Raw genomic sequence first — 17,106 nt, 5'->3', positions numbered from 1 at the left:
TGGAGTCTCACTCTGTCACTCAGACTGGAGTGCAGTGGCCACTCTTGGCCACTGCAGCCTCGACCTGCTGGGCTCCAGTGATCCTTCCGCCTCAGCCTTCCAAGTAGCTGGAACTCCAGGTGTGCGCTACCACGCCCAGCTAATTTTTGATTTATTATAGAGATGAGATTTCGCCAAGTTGCCCAGGCGGGTCTCAAACCCGCGGGCTCAGAATATCCACTCACCTCAGCCTCCCAAAGCCGAGGGATTACAGGCTGAGCCACCGAGACCAGCTACTGTCAGGAATTATTAACTCCTTAGGCTCAGAGTGGTCTCCACCCCATAATGTTAGTGGTCCCCAAAGCAAAGGCCTCCACGCTCAGAGTCTGAGGCCCCAAACACCCTTATATCCCACTTACCTTTATAGATCCTTGTTTTTCTCCCTCCCTAGGTATCGAGGTCTCTTCTCTTTGCCAGAATGGTGGCCTCTGCATCGACAATGGCCCCTCCTATTTCTGCCACTGCCCCCCTGGGTTCCAAGGCAGCTTGTGCCAGGATCATGTGAACCCATGTGAGTCCAGGCCTTGCCAGCACGGGGCCACTTGTGTGGTCCAGCCCAGTGGGTATCTCTGCCAGGTGAGAGGGTCTAGAGGAGAGGGGAGAGGAAGGGTGGGCTGGATGTGAGACAGTGGCAATAAGGGGAAGACACAATGTGACTGTTTCCACTTCCTTTCCTTTCCCCCACATGTCCAACTAACCACCAAGTCATGCCATTTTACCTCCTGATTATGTCTCAACTGTCCTTTCACCTTCACCCTTTGTCCCAAGCCTTTGTTGCATTCCACCTGGATACCTGCAGCGGCCTCCTGACTATCATCCCCGCCGCCTCACCTGTCCCTCTATAGATTCAGCCTTTGACCCACTGCCAGGGCACTCTACTGAAAATGTTAAGCTGACCTGTCACTCCCTGCTGAACACTCTTCAGTGGCTGCCCACCTCTTTCAGAAGAAAGTCCAAGGCCCTGCATGACCCAGGTCCGCCTGCCTTTCAGTCCTCAGCTCTCCCTGTCGCCACCCTCCTACTCTGCTCCAGCAACACAAACTGCTACGGGCTTTCCGCATACTCCATACTGATTCTTGCCTCTCAGCCTTTATCCCTGCTACTGCATTCCCCCTTTTCCACTAGATGGTGTCCTGGAGGCACGTTTCTCAGGAAGATGTCTCTAATTTCTCTCCAGGCTAGGTTAGGGCCTCTCCTTTGTGGTCCAGATCACTAAGCCAGTAAGAGATTCAGGCAAAGCTGAGATTCAGGTCCAAGCACACTGATTCCTATACTCAGAACCATAACTTCTATTTTTAGTGGCTGCCATTTTCTTTTTTAAAATGGATACATAATTGTACACATTTAAGGGATACATGTGATGTTTTGATGCATGCATACAATATATAATGATCAAATCAGGGTCCGCCTGGCAGGGTGGCTCACACCTGTAATCCCAATACTTTGGGAGGCTGAGAAGGGAAAATTGCTTAAGAACAGGAATTTGAGACCAACCTGGGTAACATAGCAAGAGCCTGTCTCCAAAAAAATAATTTTAAAGAAATCAAAAAAAGGCTGGGCACAGTGATGCGCACCTGTAATCCAGCAGATGCCTTGAGAATCCAGCAGGAGAATTTCTTGAGACCATAAGTTCAAGACAAGTCTAGGGCACGTAACAAGACCCCATTTTTACACACACACACAAAATTGCCAGGCACAGTGTCGTGTGCTACTTGGGAGTCCTAGCTACTCAGGAAGCTGAGGCAAAAGATCACTTGAGCCCAGGAAGTCAAGGCTGCAGTGAGCCATAATTGTGTCACTGTACTCCAGCCTGCATGACAGAGCAAGATCCTGTCTCATATTTTTTTAAAAATCAGACCCAGACCCAGTGGCTCATGCCCATAATCCCAGCACTTTAGGAGATGGAGGTGAGAGGATTTTCTAAACCCAGGGGTTCAAGACCAGCCCGGGCAATGTAGTGAGACCTCATCTCTAAAACAAACAAACAAACAAAAAAATCAGGGTAATTGGGACATCCATCACCTCAAAACTTTGTTTGTGTTGAGAACATTTCAAACCTGCTATTTTGGAATATACAGTAAATTAATGTTTTTTGTTTTTATGTACAATTCACGATTAGGTATACAAGTGGTCATCATACAAGTATAGTTTGGGCCTCCCTTTGGTCCCCACTTTGCCTGGTTTGAGATCAGGTACTCATTGATGTTGTGCACCCCCCAGCCCACCCTGGCAGTATCCTGCTACCGCCAATCCCTTTCTTATAGTATTACGGTAAATGTTCAGAGTCCATTTATGAGTTAGAACATGTGGTACTCTGTAATTATTGTTTACTATAGTCATTTTACAGTGCTATCACATGCTACAACTTATTCATGCTATCTAATTGTAATTTTATGTCTGTTAACAAATCTCCCTTCATCCCCCACCTTGTCACTCCCTCTTCCTGGCTTCTGGTAACCACTATTCTACTCTCTATCTTCATGAAATCAACTTTTTTATCTTCTACATACAAGTGCAAACATGCTACATTTGTCATTCTGGGCTTGGCTTATTTCACTTAATATAATGTCCTCCAGTTTCATCCAATTTGCAGGAAATGACAAAATCTCCTTCCTTTTTAAAATCTGAATAGTATTCCATTGCATAAATATACCAAATTTTCTTAATTCATTCATCTGTTGATGGGCACTTAGGTTGATTCCATATCTTGGCTGAATAGTGTTGTAATAAACATGGGAGTACACCTATGTCTTTGAGAGACTATTTCCTGATTTCCTACTGCTTGATTTCCTTCAGTCTATCAAAGAGATAGCTGTACTCCCATGAGTATTACAACACTATACCCAGTAGTGGGATTGCTGGATCACATGGTAGTTCTATCAGCTTTGTTCTTTTTGCTCAGGATTGCTTTGGCTATTCAAGGTCTTTCGTTGTTCCATATAAATTTTAGGATGTTTTCTATCTATTTCTGTGAAAATGTTATTGGTATTTTGATAGGGATTGCACTGAATCTCGAGATCACTTTATGAACATTTTAGCAATATTCTTTCAATCTGTGAACATGAGATATCTCTCAATTTTTTGTGTGTCATCTTCAATTTATTTCATCAGTGTTTTGTAGTTTCATTGTAGAAATCCTTCACTTCTTCGGTTAAGTTTATTCCTAGGTGTTTTTTATAGCTATTGTAAATTAGATTGCTTTCTCAATTTGTTTTATTGTTCATTATTGGTATATTAAAATGCTGATTTTTGTATGTTGATTTTGTACATCCCGCAACTTTACTGAATTTATTAGAAAAAAAAAAAGGCTCATCCCCTAATCCCATAGTACTCTCTTTCCTGAATTCTTCTCAAAACCTTATTTGAATAAGGGGGTACTCTTTTACAAAGGAGTTGGTATAACATCAAAGTGAGTAGAGTGGGATGAAATGTGTTGAGTGTAGTTGTTAAATGTGGTTCACTCTGCTTAAGTTATGATAATCAGAACAGTCAGAACAGAGTTGAGTTGTTCCACATTGATAACAGTCCTTTTTTTTTGGAGTCTCACTGTCGCCCAGACTGGAGTGCAGTGGCACGTTCCCAGCCACCGCAGCCTCGACCTGCTGGGATCCGGCAATCCTTCCGCCTCAGCCTTCCAAGTAGCTAGAACTACAGGTGCACGCTCGCTACCATGCCCGGCTAATTTTTTGATTTATTGTAGAGATGAGGTCTGGCCAAGTTGCCGTGGCAAGTCTTGAACTCGCAGGCTCAGACAATCCACTAACCTCAGCCTCCCAAAGCACAGGATTACAGGCTGAGCCACCGAGCCCGGCAGAACCACAACTTTTGATAGAAGATTCAATGCAGATCCCCTAACGCAGCTCCTTTCACTTTTTAACACGTTAATATGAACATTTTTTCTTTTCTTTTCTTTTTTTTTTTTGAGTTGGAGTCTCACTCCATCACCCAGGCTGGATTGCAGTGGTATGCTCACGGCACCTCAGTGTCAACCTACTGGACTCCGGCAATTCTGCCACCTCAGCCTTCCAAGTAGCCAGAATTATAGGCACAAGCTACCACACCTGGCTAGTTTTTTATTTATTGTAGAGATGAGGTCTTGCCAAGTTGCCTTGGCTGGTCTTGAACCCATGGGCTCAGGCAATCCAATCACCTCGGCCTCCCAAAGTGCTGGGATTATAGGTTGAGCCACCGATCCTGGCCTATTACGATCATTTTCAAACATATACAGAATTAGAATACTGAACAGTAGTGAACCTCTGTGCACCCATTACTCAGCTTTACTTCCTCTTTTATGAAATGCTGTTATTCAGAGGTCTCCAAAACCTCCCTCACCTGCTCCTTCCAGGTCTCTGGCCCCTTGGATTCTTTGTGAATTCCCTTTCCTCCATCTCTTTGAAGTCTTCCTGGTACTCTCCTCTTCCATGCCCTTCTTCCTCTTGCAAGAACCCAGCACATGGTACAGATCTTGTCAATAACCCTTATCTTACTAGCAGAGTGGAATGCAGCAATCAGAAAAAGGTACAGAGCATTAGTTATGGAGTCACAGACCTGCCACCTATCGCTATGTGACTTGTCCAAGTCACTTAACCTTTCAGGGACTCAGTTTCCTTATCTGTAAAGCAAGGATCAAATGAGATAATCAAATGGGATTTTTGTGAAGTTATATATAAAACATGCAATAAATAGATGTCTCTCTCCTCTGGTTGAGAGCTTTGGGGTAACAGGAATGAGTTCTGATCTTCTTTGTATTCCTAGTGCCTACAACAGTTCCTGGCACAAAGTAGGCATTCAGTAGATGCTCATGAATTAACTAATAAAGCATGGGAGAGCCTGGTGTGTTTTTGGAAGGGGAAGGAGGTTTCACCAAGAATGGGACTCTGTTTGGTGGCAATGTGTCCTAGAGACTGGGGAGGGTTAAGTTGTAAGCTACTGAACAACTGTTGTTATCATGTGAAGCTGAAGTTGAGATAGAAGAATTAAGTGACATGTAGTCATGATGGATGGTGAGTTGAGTGATGCTGTTGACTGGAAGGTGTGGAGCTGGGCCGACTATCTTGTGCTAGGTCCCATTCCGTGATAGGCTGGATGCATCCACTGGTTTCATCTGACTCTTTGCCTGCAGTGTGCCCCAGGCTACAATGGACAGAACTGCTCAAAGGAACCTGATGCTTGTCAGTCCCAACCCTGTCACAACCATGGAATCTGCACCCCCAAACCTGGAGGCTTCCACTGTGCCTGTCCACCAGGCTTTGTGGGGCTACGTTGTGAGGGGGACGTGGATGAGTGTCTGGACCAGCCCTGTCATCCCACAGGCACTGCAACCTGCCACTCTCTGTCCAATGCCTTCTACTGCCAATGTCGGCCTGGACACACAGGTGAGGCCTGGGATGGGGTGGGGGGTGCAGACATTTCTAGGGCACAGTTGCACAGACAGTGGAGAGCCACTCAGTCCCCACCCACAGCCTAGTCATCTTGTCCATCCCCTGCCTCCATGCTCTGCGCCAGAGAGGATGCCCCAGGATCCCTTTGCCTGCACAGCTAATGCTGGGCCGACTCCCAGGAATGAGCTAGTAGGGAGGCAGTGGCTGATGCAGTGTGTGATGTCTGCTTTCTTGCCCACTACAGGCCAGAGGTGTGAGGTGGAGATAGATCCTTGCCAGAGCCAGCCCTGCTTTCATGGAGGGTCCTGTGAGACCACAACAGGACCACCCCTGGGTTTTACCTGCCACTGTCCCAAGGTAAGTGACTGCAAAGCCGCCTTCTCTGTTGCCTCCTACCTACACTGACAAAAGGTGAGAATGTGATCAGAATCCTAGAAGGAGCACAGGAAAGCATTGGAGTGGAAATTATTGGGAAAAGTCATCCCAAGTTCACAGTGAGCTCTCAGAAGCAATCAGGGGAAAGCCCAGGTCAGTTGGTAGCATGAATGGGATTTTTAGAAATCATGGACATTGCCTAAGGAAAGGTCAAAAGCTCCTCAGGGTCAAGCTGGATGGATAAATTGGATAAGTTCTTCAACTCTGTATGTGTATATTATAGGCCTTAGATGCATGGAACTGGATTAATCTTAAGCATTGATTCATAATATACAGACATTGGTTTGTGCCTGGCCATTTTTTGTTTTATGATTCTAACAATGAAATATCCATGAACCTAAATTAATAATAACTAACAGCTCACAGTGGCTCACGCCTGTAATCCCAGCACTTTAGGAGGCCAAGGCGGAAGGATCACTTGAGCCCAGAAGTTTGAGGCTAGCCTGGATAACATAGTGAGACCTTGTCTCTACAAAAATTTTTTGTTTTAATTTAGCCAGCTGCGGTGGCAAGCACTTGTAGTTCCATCTATTCAGGAGGCTGAGATGGGAGGATCCCTTGAGTACAGGAGGTCAAGATTGTAGTGAGCTGAGATTGTGCCACTGCACTCCAACCTGGGCAACAGAGTGAGGTCAAGTTTCAAAAAATAATAATAAAATAATGATAATAGGGATGGGTGTGCTGGCGCATGCCTGTAGTCTCAGCTACATGGAAAGCTGAGGCAGAAGGATCATCTGAGCCCAGGAGGTTGAAGCTGTGGTTGAGTTGTGATTGTACCACTACACTCTAGCCTGGGCCACAGAGACTCCAAATCAAAAATAACAATAAAAATAACTTACATCTACTTACATCCTCCTCCTCTCTTGTTCCTTCTCAAGAGGAAAAGAAAGGCATAGAATCCTATTTCCAAGGATTAAGATAATAATATAATAGTATTCAACTCTATTAACTGTTTAGTCTTCCAGAACTTGCATTATGATGCTACAATTCATCTAGGTTGTTGCACACAGCTGTGGTTCGTTCATTTTCACCAAGATATGTCATTGTGTGAAATTACCATGGGACATGGTTTCAACATCCATAAAATGATTAACTTGGTACTCTGAGTTTTTTAGATATCAGAATCTAAGACTCTCTGCGCTCTTAACCCAAGAGTTTGCTTGAGGGAGTGTGGGAATAATGCAAGTTTTTTCCCCAATATCTCCTCCCCTCTCCACAGGGTTTTGAAGGCCCCACCTGTAGCCACAGAGCACCTTCCTGTGGTCTCCATCATTGCCACCACGGAGGCTTGTGCTTGCCCTCCCCTAAGCCAGGCTTCCCACCCCGCTGTGCCTGCCTCAGTGGCTACGGTGGTCCTGACTGCCTGACCCCACCAGCTCCTCAAGGTTGTGGCCCCCCCTCCCCATGCCTATACAATGGCAGTTGCTCAGAGACCCCTGGGCTAGGGGGTCCAGGCTTTCGATGTTCCTGCCCTCCCAACTCTCCAGGGCCCCGATGTCAGAGGCCTGGAGCTAAGGGGTGTGAAGGCAGAGGCGGAGACGGGGCCTGTGACGATGGTTGCAGTGGCCCGGGAAGAAACTGGGATGGAGGGGACTGCTCCCTGGGGGTCCCAGACCCCTGGAAAGGCTGCCCGTCCCACTCTCAGTGCTGGCTTCTCTTCCGGGATGGAAAGTGCCACCCACAGTGTGACTCTGAAGAGTGTCTATTTGATGGCTACGACTGTGAGACCCCTCCAACCTGCACGTGAGCTGAAACCCACTGGAGCTGGGGAAGGAGGTTGGGTTTGAGAAAGAGGAAGGACATAGATGCCTCTGAGTCACTGTGGCCACAGCTTCAGACTCCAGGGAATTCCCACCATAATAACCATTGTTAAGTCGGGGTAGAAGATGCTGGACTCCAAACCAGAGTAGTGGAGTAGATCAATATTTAATGTGGGGCATGGCCTCTCTCTGGGCTTCTCCCTGAGGCTTGTGGAACTCAGGCCTCAAGCCTCCCTCCCTAAACCCTGCTGCTATGGAGTATCTCCCCTAACAACCAGCACCCCACAGAGGAAAAGGGCCCTAGACTCTCCTTCAGAAAATCAAGAGAGCTTGGGAGGATAGAGAGATACAGGTCTCAGGAGATGAGGGTGTCAGCAGACATTAGGGTGTCTGGACTACTGTCTAGGGCTCATTGCTCTACAGCAGCCCCCACTTAGCAACCAGAGCCCTAGAGGTCACGAAATGTCAGGTATTCTCTCTGGGGTAAAGAGGGGAGGAGGACTTTTAATGGGGTTCTGATTCCCTTCTCCTCACCCCACAGTCCAGCCTATGATCAATACTGCAGCGATCACTTCCACAATGGGCACTGTGAGAAAGGCTGCAACACTGCAGAATGTGGCTGGGATGGAGGTGATTGCAGGCCCGATGATGGGGACCCAGAGTGGGGCCCCTCCCTGGCTCTGCTAGTGGTGCTGAGGCCCCCAGCCCTGGACCAGCAGCTGCTTGCCCTGGCCCGGGTGCTGTCCCTGACTCTCAGGGTAGGGCTCTGGGTGAGGAAGGATAGTGATGGCAGGGACATGGTGTACCCCTATCCTGGGGCACGGGCCGAAGAGGAACTAGGAGGTACTCGGGACCCCTCTCACGAGAGAGAAGCCCCTCAAACACAGCTCCTGGGCAAGGAGACGGACTCTCTCAGCACTGGGTAAGTTGGGCAGAGGGATGGGCTAGACACTAGCTGGGCAGGGGGTAGGAATAGAGCCTGGGACCAACACGGGGGTCTGAGCTGCTTCCCCTACAGGTTTGTGGTGGTGATGGGTGTGGATTTGTCCCACTGTGGCCCTGAACACCCGACACCCCCCTGTCCCTGGGACCCTGGACTTCTGCTCCGCTTCCTTGCCGCAATGGCTGCAGTAGGTGCCCTGGAACCACTACTGCCTGGACCCCTGCTGGCTGTCCACCCTCATGCAGGCACTGGTACGTGACCCCCTTCCAGTTCCTCTGACCTTTGCTCCCAGGCCAGCTCTCATGCCAGAAACAGACAACAAAAGTTGAATGAAACAGGATAGTTGAGACCCAAAATGTTCTTTGTGGGGACTTACTCACCTAAACCCCCTTTCTCTAACTGGACAGTCCATTTGTTCTGCAGTCTCCTTACTTATTTCCCTAAGTACTTTTACCCTAACCTCTGTCATAGCTCTCCAACAAACCTTGGGTTCTGGTTTTTCTTCTGTACTACATCGAGAATACCTAATTGTCTGTCTCAAACAATTCCTACTACATGAAAGAATAACTGTTACATCATACTTACTCTGTGCCTTACTCTAAGCACTTTACCTTATCTCATTTAATCCTCCCAACACCCCCCATGAGTCAGGTACTACAGGTTGAGTATCCCTTATCTTAAATGCTCAAAATCAGAAGTGTTTCAGATTTGGAAATAGTTGCATTATACTTCTTGGTTCAGCATCCTTAATCTGAAATCCAAAATGGTACAATGAGCATTTTTGGATTTTGGATTAGTGATATTCAATCTGTATCACTATCCCCATTTCACAGATGAGAAAAACTGGGGCAGAGAGGTTACTGAACTTGCACAAAGGTCTCTCACCAGGAATGGCCTTTGTTTGTGACTCTGTCTCTCCCACTAGCACCCCCTGCCAACCAGCTTCCCTGGCCTGTGCTGTGCTCGCCAGTGGCTGGGGTGGTTCTCCTGGCCCTAGGGGCTCTTCTTGTCCTCCAGCTCATCCGGCGCCGACGCAGAGAGCATGGAGCCCTCTGGCTGCCCCCTGGTTTCACTCGAAGGCCTCGGACTCAGCCAGCTCCCCGCCGACGCCGACCCCCACTGGGGGAGGACAGCATCGGTCTCAAGTGAGAGTGAGGAGGAACCCGGGCCCTGGGAGGGAAGATTTTCCAATGGAGATATTTATGATAAGAGATAAGGAATGCTACTGCAGAACTCAAAGACAGGGGAAGAAGAGAGGGGGTAAGGAAGCCACTGGAAATCCTGGAGACCCTGATGATCACAAATCCATGTAACCTCTACCCACCCACCCCCTTCCAGGACACTGAAGCCAGAGGCAGAAGCTGATGAGGATGAAGTTGTGATGTGTTCAGGTCCTGAGGAGAGAGAGGTGAGTCAAGTGAAAGGGCTGGGGCAAGAATGATCTGAAGGTAATGGAGGGGAAGAAAGGACAGATCAACCACCTTCACTCATCTTTGCTCTTACCCTAAGGTTGAAGAAACGGCCCCATCCTCCAAGTGTCAGCTCTGGCCTCTGACTGGTGGCTGTGAGGAGCTCCCTCAGGCAGCTATGCTGACTCCTCCCCAGGAATCTGAGATGGAGGCTCCTGACCTGGACACCCATGGACCTGGTATGAGTCAACTCAGACCAAGATGAAAAAACCTCCTTTGACCCTTTTAGAACCACAAAGTCCTTTAATGGCAGAATTGGAGAAACTAATATTATACTTAGTGCCTCACAACAGTGATTCTTGAAGGGTGGGCCTCAAAATTAGCATCACCTGGATAATATGCTAGAAATGCACTCTTAGGGGGGCTCCACTACAGAGCTACTGATTCAGAAACTCAAAATGTTAGGCAATCTGTTTCAACAAGCCCTCTAGGTGCATCTGATCCAGACTCGAGTTTGAGAAAACCACTGCTCTTGAATGTTAGAGAATTAAGGCCCGCTGTCTCCTTTTACAGACAAGGAAACTGAAGCTCAGAGAAATGCATAAAAATCAATAAAGTCACACAAAGAGCCAGAAATTTGATTTCTCAACACCTCAAGCTTTGATTCTACCAGAGCCTCCAAGTTCTCTCTCCCTTGTATTCTTTAGATTGACCCATTACTCATATCTCACCCACAGATGGGGTGACACCCCTCATGTCAGCAGTTTGCTGTGGGGGAGTAGAGTCCAGGACCTTCCAAGGGGCATGGTTAGGATGTCCTGAGCCCTGGGAACCTCTTCTGGATGGAGGGGCCTCTCCCCAGACTCACACCGTGGGCACTGGGGAGACCCCCTTGCACCTGGCAGCCCGATTCTCCCGGTCAACCGCTGCCCGCCGCCTCCTTGAGGCTGGAGCCAACCCCAACCAGCCAGATCGGGCAGGACGCACTCCCCTTCACGCTGCTGTGGCTGCTGATGCTCGGGAGGTCTGCCAGGTCAGCACACACAGGGGTCCCTAAAAGTAAAACTGGGCAGAATCATCCCCTAGGGGTTGATTGATGCCACTAGGTACCCGAAAGGCAAACAGGAGGGTGGGTGAAAGTGTGAAGGACCTGAGCTAGCAGTTCAGGGTACCCCAGGGGTCACTGCCCCTTTCTTCCCACCCCCAGCTGTTACTTCGAACCAGACAAACTGCAGTGGACGCGCGCACAGTGGACGGCACCACACCTCTGATGCTGGCCGCCAGACTGGCGGTGGAGGACCTGGTTGAAGAACTGATTGCAGCCCGAGCTGACGTAGGGGCCAGAGATAAATGGGGTATGTTGGGGTGGGGGGGGGGATGATGTGCCATAGAGAAGTTGAGCAGATGAGGTGGAAGACGACGTGTAAATAGAGGCATTTCCTCCCACCCTGCTGTCATGGTGATAAATATGCAGTGCGGTGGCAGTAGGGAGCGAGTTTCTCTCCCACCATCCTCAACACACTCACTGTGCCCCAGCCCACCAGAAATTGGGATGGAGGAGAGTGCCAGAGAGAAGGGGGAGGTGGTCTCCCGATCCCACCGACCCTAGAACAATGCCCCATTGTCCCTCCCGCACGCCGATGACGTCACCTGAGTAACGCTTCCTGCCGGCAGGCGGTCGCCTAGGCAACGCTTCCCGCCTTTGAAGGGCCCACGGACCTTAGTAGCCCTTCCCCCACCAAGGCCACAACCCGTGGGAAACCGGAACCTAGGCGTCTGGCCCGCAACCGCACTAACAACTCCCACGTCATGCCCTAGGGAAAACCGCGCTGCATTGGGCCGCTGCCGTGAACAACGCCCGAGCCACCCGCTCCCTTCTCCAGGCCGGAGCCGATAAAGACGCCCAGGACAGCAGGGTTAGAAAGGGCCGCGGGAGAGACGGAAAGCGCGCGAATCCCGACAAGACTGAATGAAGGGGGTTAGCGGTCATGTAAGCTCAGGCAGAAAGGCCCAGTTCTGTCTGTGGGCGTGGCCTTTCCTGACCTTGCCCCCGGCCGTTTCTTCCTGTACAGGACCAGACGCCGCTGTTCCTGGCGGCCCGGGAAGGAGCGGTAGAGGTAGCCCAGCTGCTGCTGGGGCTGGGGGCGGCCCGGGAACTGCGAGACCAAGCTGGGCAGACACCCGGAGACATCGCCCGCCAGCGTAACCACTGGGATCTGCTGACGCTGCTGGAAGGGGCGGGGCCGCCGGAGGCGCGTCATAAGGCCACGCCGGGCCGCGAGGCTGGGGCCTTCCCGCGCGCACGGACCTCGTCAGGAAGCGTGCCGCCGCACGGGGGCGGGGCTCTACCGCGTTGCCGGACGCTGTCAGCCGGAGCAGGCCCGCGTGGGGGCGGAGTTTGTCTGCAAGCCCGGACTTGGTCCGTAGACTTGGCCGCGCGCGGGGGCGGGGCCTACTCGCATGGCCGGAGCCTTTCCGGAGGAGGAGCAGGAGGAGGCCCGCCCCCACGCGGCCGTAGGTTTTCTTCAGGCATGCGCAGGCCTCGGCACAACCCCGCGATAGCGCGAGGACGATCCGGAGTCGCTGCCGGGCGCGGGGGCAGAGCCTCAGGGGATGACTGGCCCTGTGATTGGGTGGCCCTGGGAGCCTGCGGTCCCGCGTCCAACATTCCGATCCCGCCTCATTGCCTTACTCCGTCTCCAGAGCGGGGGTCCCCTCAAGTTGTCTGGGGTCCCCCAGCCCACCAAGAAATACCCGTAAACCCAGGAGGAGATGATAAGAAATAGAAGGCTACGTGGTGGGGGAAGAGTTCTAAAAACGAATACCCATAAATGACCGGCAGTCTAGAAACCTTTCCAGGTTTTAAGATGGAGCCCCAAAAGTGAGGGGTCGTAAGTTTAGCTTCCCTCCTAAAATGAGTGTATGCCCACCAGAACAGGTATCATCCACGTAGAGAAGCCGCAGCTCTGGAAAGAAGATTTAGGATGTGGGATGAGGCCGACCTGGTCTCCCAGAAAATAAGATTGAGAGGCTACAGGAGGGAAGAGTGGAATGAATAGTACCCCTAAACTGGAATCAAGAACTGTAGGCAGAAAGGATATAAGATATTCTTTCCTGTATATGGTTTCCAAAGGGAGCCTCTATTATCCATTGTCCCCTCTGCCCACAAGAGGCTGATATATTTATTGAGCAACTACTATGTGCCAGGCACTGTGTAGATACTGAAAAGTGGCCAAGGGCCACCCCAGCTGATGACTCCTTGCATTCCTTCCCCCACTCCCAACAAACTCCACTGCAGGGATGAAATGCCATTCTTCTACCCACTGCTATCTCTAAGAACCCCAAATTTGCCACCCATAATAAAACAGATTTGAAGTGTTATTATTATTATTTTTTTTGGAGGGGTTAGGGAGAGGAATGGGAAAAAAATATAGGAGTGATTGCATAGTGTTGTCAGAATTTTATGCCCTAGGCTCAACATTTGGATGAAAGCTGTAAGGGTAGCTTAAAAGCAAGAATAAATAGGTTTGTGGGTACCATGTTAATGTAGGGTGTTATCTGAAAGCAAGAGTAGTAGCCCAAAGAACCCACACACATATGCGCTAGGCCATGCTCATGCTTTGTTCCTCATCAAGGGCATTTAGTTACAGCCACTTAGGAGATTCCTAAGGCCTCAAGTCAAGGAGATGGAGAGTCTTAAACTTTATCCACCTTGCAGCAATATGGTCCTACCTTTTTAATGTTGCTAGGTCTGAGACGTCAAGACATGAAGCACTTTGAAAGCCAATAATAACTACAATTTATTGAGCTTTCACTGTGCACTAATGCTTTATTACATTTAATAACATCACCTCTGAAGTAGTTGCTATTAAAACCCTTTTTCAGAAATGAGTTGAATAGAGATTTTATTTATCCAAGATTGTAAGGCTTTAAGTGGCAGGACCAGATATTTTCTTCATCATGTTTTATTCTCTAAGTCATTCAGCTGTAAACCCTCAAACATAGCAGGTTGCCATTTAGCAGTCCCAAATGTTTCTCTCTCCTGCTCCCTCCTTGATGCCAACCAACCAAGCCAGACAGGTGGTCCCCTCTCTTTTCCATTTCAGTAACCCTAATTTATGACCAAAGTAAAGTGTTCCCCATCCCCTGTGTGCACTAAAGGGTGAATTGCCAGAATGAACCTTGTCCTGTTCTCTCACATTTGGTGCACCTCTTGTCCCCTGAATAGACTGTAAGCACCTAGAAGGTAAAGATAATTATTTGATACATATTTATTGAATACTTACTGTATGTTGGAACCAGTGCTAGCAGCATATGTATATATTTGAGAGCTCGACATCCCACTAAAACCATGCCCCTTCAAGTCCCAATAAGTGTGAGGGAAGATAGGGAAGCCCAAATCCTACATCCGGGTCTGTCTTCAGGAGGGAAGGGACCTGGTTGGGGGAAGGGGGATTCTGAGTAGTGAAACCACTTCCTGTGTAGCTAGTTCCTGTGTTGACAGAATGAGCAGAAGGGGAGGCGGGGTAGAGGGAGCAGAGCCAGGGGCTGGGGGGCTACTGAGCCTCTGGAAATGAGAAGGCCAGGAGATCCTCCCTACCAAGAGCCCCCTCCACTCCAGCAGCTGAAGGAGTTTTTCCCAGTCTCTGTGCTCCCCTGGGGCGAGAGACATTAAATAAGCTGTTTGGGTTAAAAAGAATGGAGGAAGTTGACAGCGATGGGCGGGGCTCGTGGGGGGGCTGACCAGGAACCCAGCTTCCTGCTCAGTACCCAGGCATCCAGCCCCCAGCTCACCCCCACCCCTTCCAGCCCCCACTCCCCTTAGGAACCCAAGGTTCCGGCCCTCCTCCCAAATCCCAGCCACCCCTCCCCCATCAGTTTCTCCCCTCCAGGGGATGGAGGCCGAGAGACCCCAGGAAGAAGATGGTGAGCAGGTGAGCTGGGCACCGGGTCGGGGAGGCTGAACGGGGAGAGAAGAGTCGTGGAGGACCTGGGGCAGAAATGTAGTGACACAGATGGACACGGGGACTCGGAAAGGCTTGGGCACACAACAGAGAGGAAATGGGCCACTGGCCTAGACCCTGTTCACCCACCCTCTTAAACCGCCTAACTGGAATGGATGTCTCTTGGCATCAGGGCCCCCCTCAGGATGAACAAGGCTGGCCCCCTCTGAACTCCACCACTCGGCCTTGGCGATCTGCTCCTCCGTCCCCTCCTCCTCCAGGGACCCGCCACACAGGTATCCCCAACCCACCCAGGGAGTGCTCCAATCCTGGTGCCCACATCCTGACCCTATTAGCGATGCCCACTCCATTGTTGGCCCTCTCCACACCTCTTCCAGACTCCTTATGGGACTCCCCATTGTGCCCCCTCTGCTCTGGTCCAAAGTCCCTGTCACCTCACCCTGCCCCCAACCCCCATTGCTCCCATCTGTCAACTCCTCTGGGTCCCTGAGCCTTCCCACTACTCTCCCCAGCCCTGGGGCCTCGCTCCGCCTCCCTGCTTTCCATGCAAACTGAGCTCCTTCTGGACCTGGTGGCTGAGGCCCAGTCCCGCCGCCTGGAGGAGCAGAGGGCAACCTTCCACGCCCCTCAAAACCCCCCAGGCCTAGCCCCTGCCCCACCCCGGCCTCTCGAGGACAAAGAACAGCTCTACAGCACCATCCTCAGTCACCAGGTGAGACTTCTCCAGGAGGCAAGACCCAAGCCTTCTGGTCTCTTGACCCTCGGTGGTCTCTTTTGGGCTCTATCCTTCTTTCTCCCTAGGTGCCTGTCCCATGGTCAGCCCCTAGTCACACCATCCCCATCACAGGTTTCCTATATGCTTCCCATACCAACCCTGGTTCCTCTCAAGGGCCTCCTTTCCTCAAACCCTCACCAAAGGTCTCCCTCTCCTTCCACTCCTCCAGTGCCAGCGGATGGAAGCCCAGCGGTCAGAGCCTCCCCTCCCCCCAGGGGGGCAGGAGCTCCTGGAATTGCTGCTGAGAGTTCAGGGTGGGGGTCGAATGGAGGAGCAAAGGTCCCGGCCCCCCACACACACCTGCTGAGACACACACACTGCTGAGATTTAAGTTCCCAACCAGTCTCTCCTCCATCCTGGGGCTCAAAGCTGGGCATGCCCTCAACCCTTGCTTGGAAGGGGCACCAAAGACTGGAAGACCTAGCAGAAATCTCAATATTCATTGCCCTCATCACTTTCCCTGTGAAGTGGAGGGGGTGAAAGTCATCAAACCCTGGGAATAGACAAGGTAGGCTGGTCATTTAACTTCCTCCCGAAGTACCTGGGAGCTTGGGCAGTAAGAGGATCTCAAGCAACCATCTCAGAGAGTGGCTAGGGTCACTGTAGGGCCAGTTGTCAAGCTACTAGACAGGGTCCTAGGACTCAGGTCTCCACTTACGAAAAAAAGACAAATCTCCCAGGGTTATGACCTGCAAGACAGCTTTACCCTCCCTCCCAGTAAGAAGAAAGGATGGGTGGGTGGGCACAGCTAAGAGATTAAGACTATTTTCCTATTCCCACCACCAGCCCCTAGCCCCAAGACTGAGGGGCCTATAGGCTGTGAATGAACCTTTAGCCCCGCCCACCCTCTCTCCCCACTGCTGCTGAGTCTGTCGGATGTTTTGGCTGTATAAATAAATATAACTCCCCTCTGGACTAAAGACTGGTGTCTGAGGGAGCAAGGGACGAGGATGGGGGGGGTGGAGGGTAGGAAGGTGAGGCCAGAGGCCGCCTCTCTCCCCAGTCTGGCCAGAGGCCAGCTCCCCTCCCTGGCTGGTTAATTACTGGCTCATTAAGCAGCGGCTGGAGACCTCCCTAATTATCTCCCCCAGCCCCCCTCTCCTGGTTTTAATTAAGTAGAACAGGGAGGGGAGTCATTAGAACAAGAAATATGAACCGAGCTGTCTATGAACCCAGGCATTCCAGCGGCCAGAGTCTACAGATCTCTGATTCAGAGCCCCGGCGGCAGGCACCCCAGCCCCCAACACGCCCCCCTCCCAGGCCACAGAAGTCCGGCGGGGCCTTCCCATATTTTCACCGAGGGGCCGTCTCCTCCCTCGTCCCCTCTTCCCTCTCCCCTCCTCCACTCGGTCTCCGTTCCTCTGTTTGTGTGTGTCTCTCTCCGCCCCCAGCTCCTCCCT

General features: G+C 50.8%; 2 protein-coding genes across 2 annotated transcripts in view; both read left to right on the top strand.

The window, feature by feature from the left end:
* The window catches only part of NOTCH4 (notch 4), a 26,726-nt gene extending 13,378 nt beyond the window's left edge, over window positions 1–13,348 (top strand). Inside the window, exons 18-30 of the mRNA XM_008068792.2 lie at window positions 431–615; window positions 5,162–5,414; window positions 5,665–5,777; window positions 7,075–7,598; window positions 8,157–8,537; window positions 8,634–8,809; window positions 9,484–9,703; window positions 9,897–9,975; window positions 10,068–10,206; window positions 10,705–11,000; window positions 11,175–11,322; window positions 11,786–11,883; window positions 12,040–13,348. Coding sequence (XP_008066983.1) covers window positions 431–615; window positions 5,162–5,414; window positions 5,665–5,777; window positions 7,075–7,598; window positions 8,157–8,537; window positions 8,634–8,809; window positions 9,484–9,703; window positions 9,897–9,975; window positions 10,068–10,206; window positions 10,705–11,000; window positions 11,175–11,322; window positions 11,786–11,883; window positions 12,040–12,753 — 3,326 coding nt within the window. The 3' untranslated portion in view covers window positions 12,754–13,348. The remainder of the gene's footprint in view (window positions 1–430; window positions 616–5,161; window positions 5,415–5,664; window positions 5,778–7,074; window positions 7,599–8,156; window positions 8,538–8,633; window positions 8,810–9,483; window positions 9,704–9,896; window positions 9,976–10,067; window positions 10,207–10,704; window positions 11,001–11,174; window positions 11,323–11,785; window positions 11,884–12,039) is intronic.
* Window positions 13,349–14,185: 837 nt separating this feature from the next.
* GPSM3 (G protein signaling modulator 3) lies at window positions 14,186–16,611 on the top strand. The gene is made up of 4 exons (XM_008068791.2): window positions 14,186–14,901; window positions 15,104–15,206; window positions 15,444–15,643; window positions 15,876–16,611. Exons 1-4 carry the CDS (start codon window positions 14,863–14,865, stop codon window positions 16,011–16,013), a joined length of 480 nt encoding a protein of 159 aa, XP_008066982.1. The 5' UTR covers window positions 14,186–14,862; the 3' UTR covers window positions 16,014–16,611.
* The last annotated feature ends 495 nt before the right edge of the window (window positions 16,612–17,106 follow it).

This window comes from Carlito syrichta, unplaced genomic scaffold (genome assembly GCF_000164805.1).
Source record: "Carlito syrichta isolate Samal-C Ts95f unplaced genomic scaffold, Tarsius_syrichta-2.0.1 Scaffold311524, whole genome shotgun sequence".
NCBI lineage: Eukaryota > Metazoa > Chordata > Mammalia > Primates > Tarsiidae > Carlito > Carlito syrichta.
The sequence above is the reverse complement of the archived record's forward strand: the minus strand, read 5'-3'. Positions and strand labels throughout refer to the sequence as shown.

What these genes read in the sequence shown, in the direction of transcription:
- GPSM3 (XM_008068791.2), top strand. Translation starts at nt 14,863, where the DNA reads ATGGAGGCCGAGAGACCCCAGGAAGAAGATGGTGAGCAG. An exon ending in AGGAAGAAGATGGTGAGCAG is followed by an intron (nt 14,902 to 15,103) that starts GTGAGCTGGGCA and finishes TCTTGGCATCAG; the next exon opens with GGCCCCCCTCAGGATGAACA. An exon ending in TCCAGGGACCCGCCACACAG is followed by an intron (nt 15,207 to 15,443) that starts GTATCCCCAACC and finishes TACTCTCCCCAG; the next exon opens with CCCTGGGGCCTCGCTCCGCC.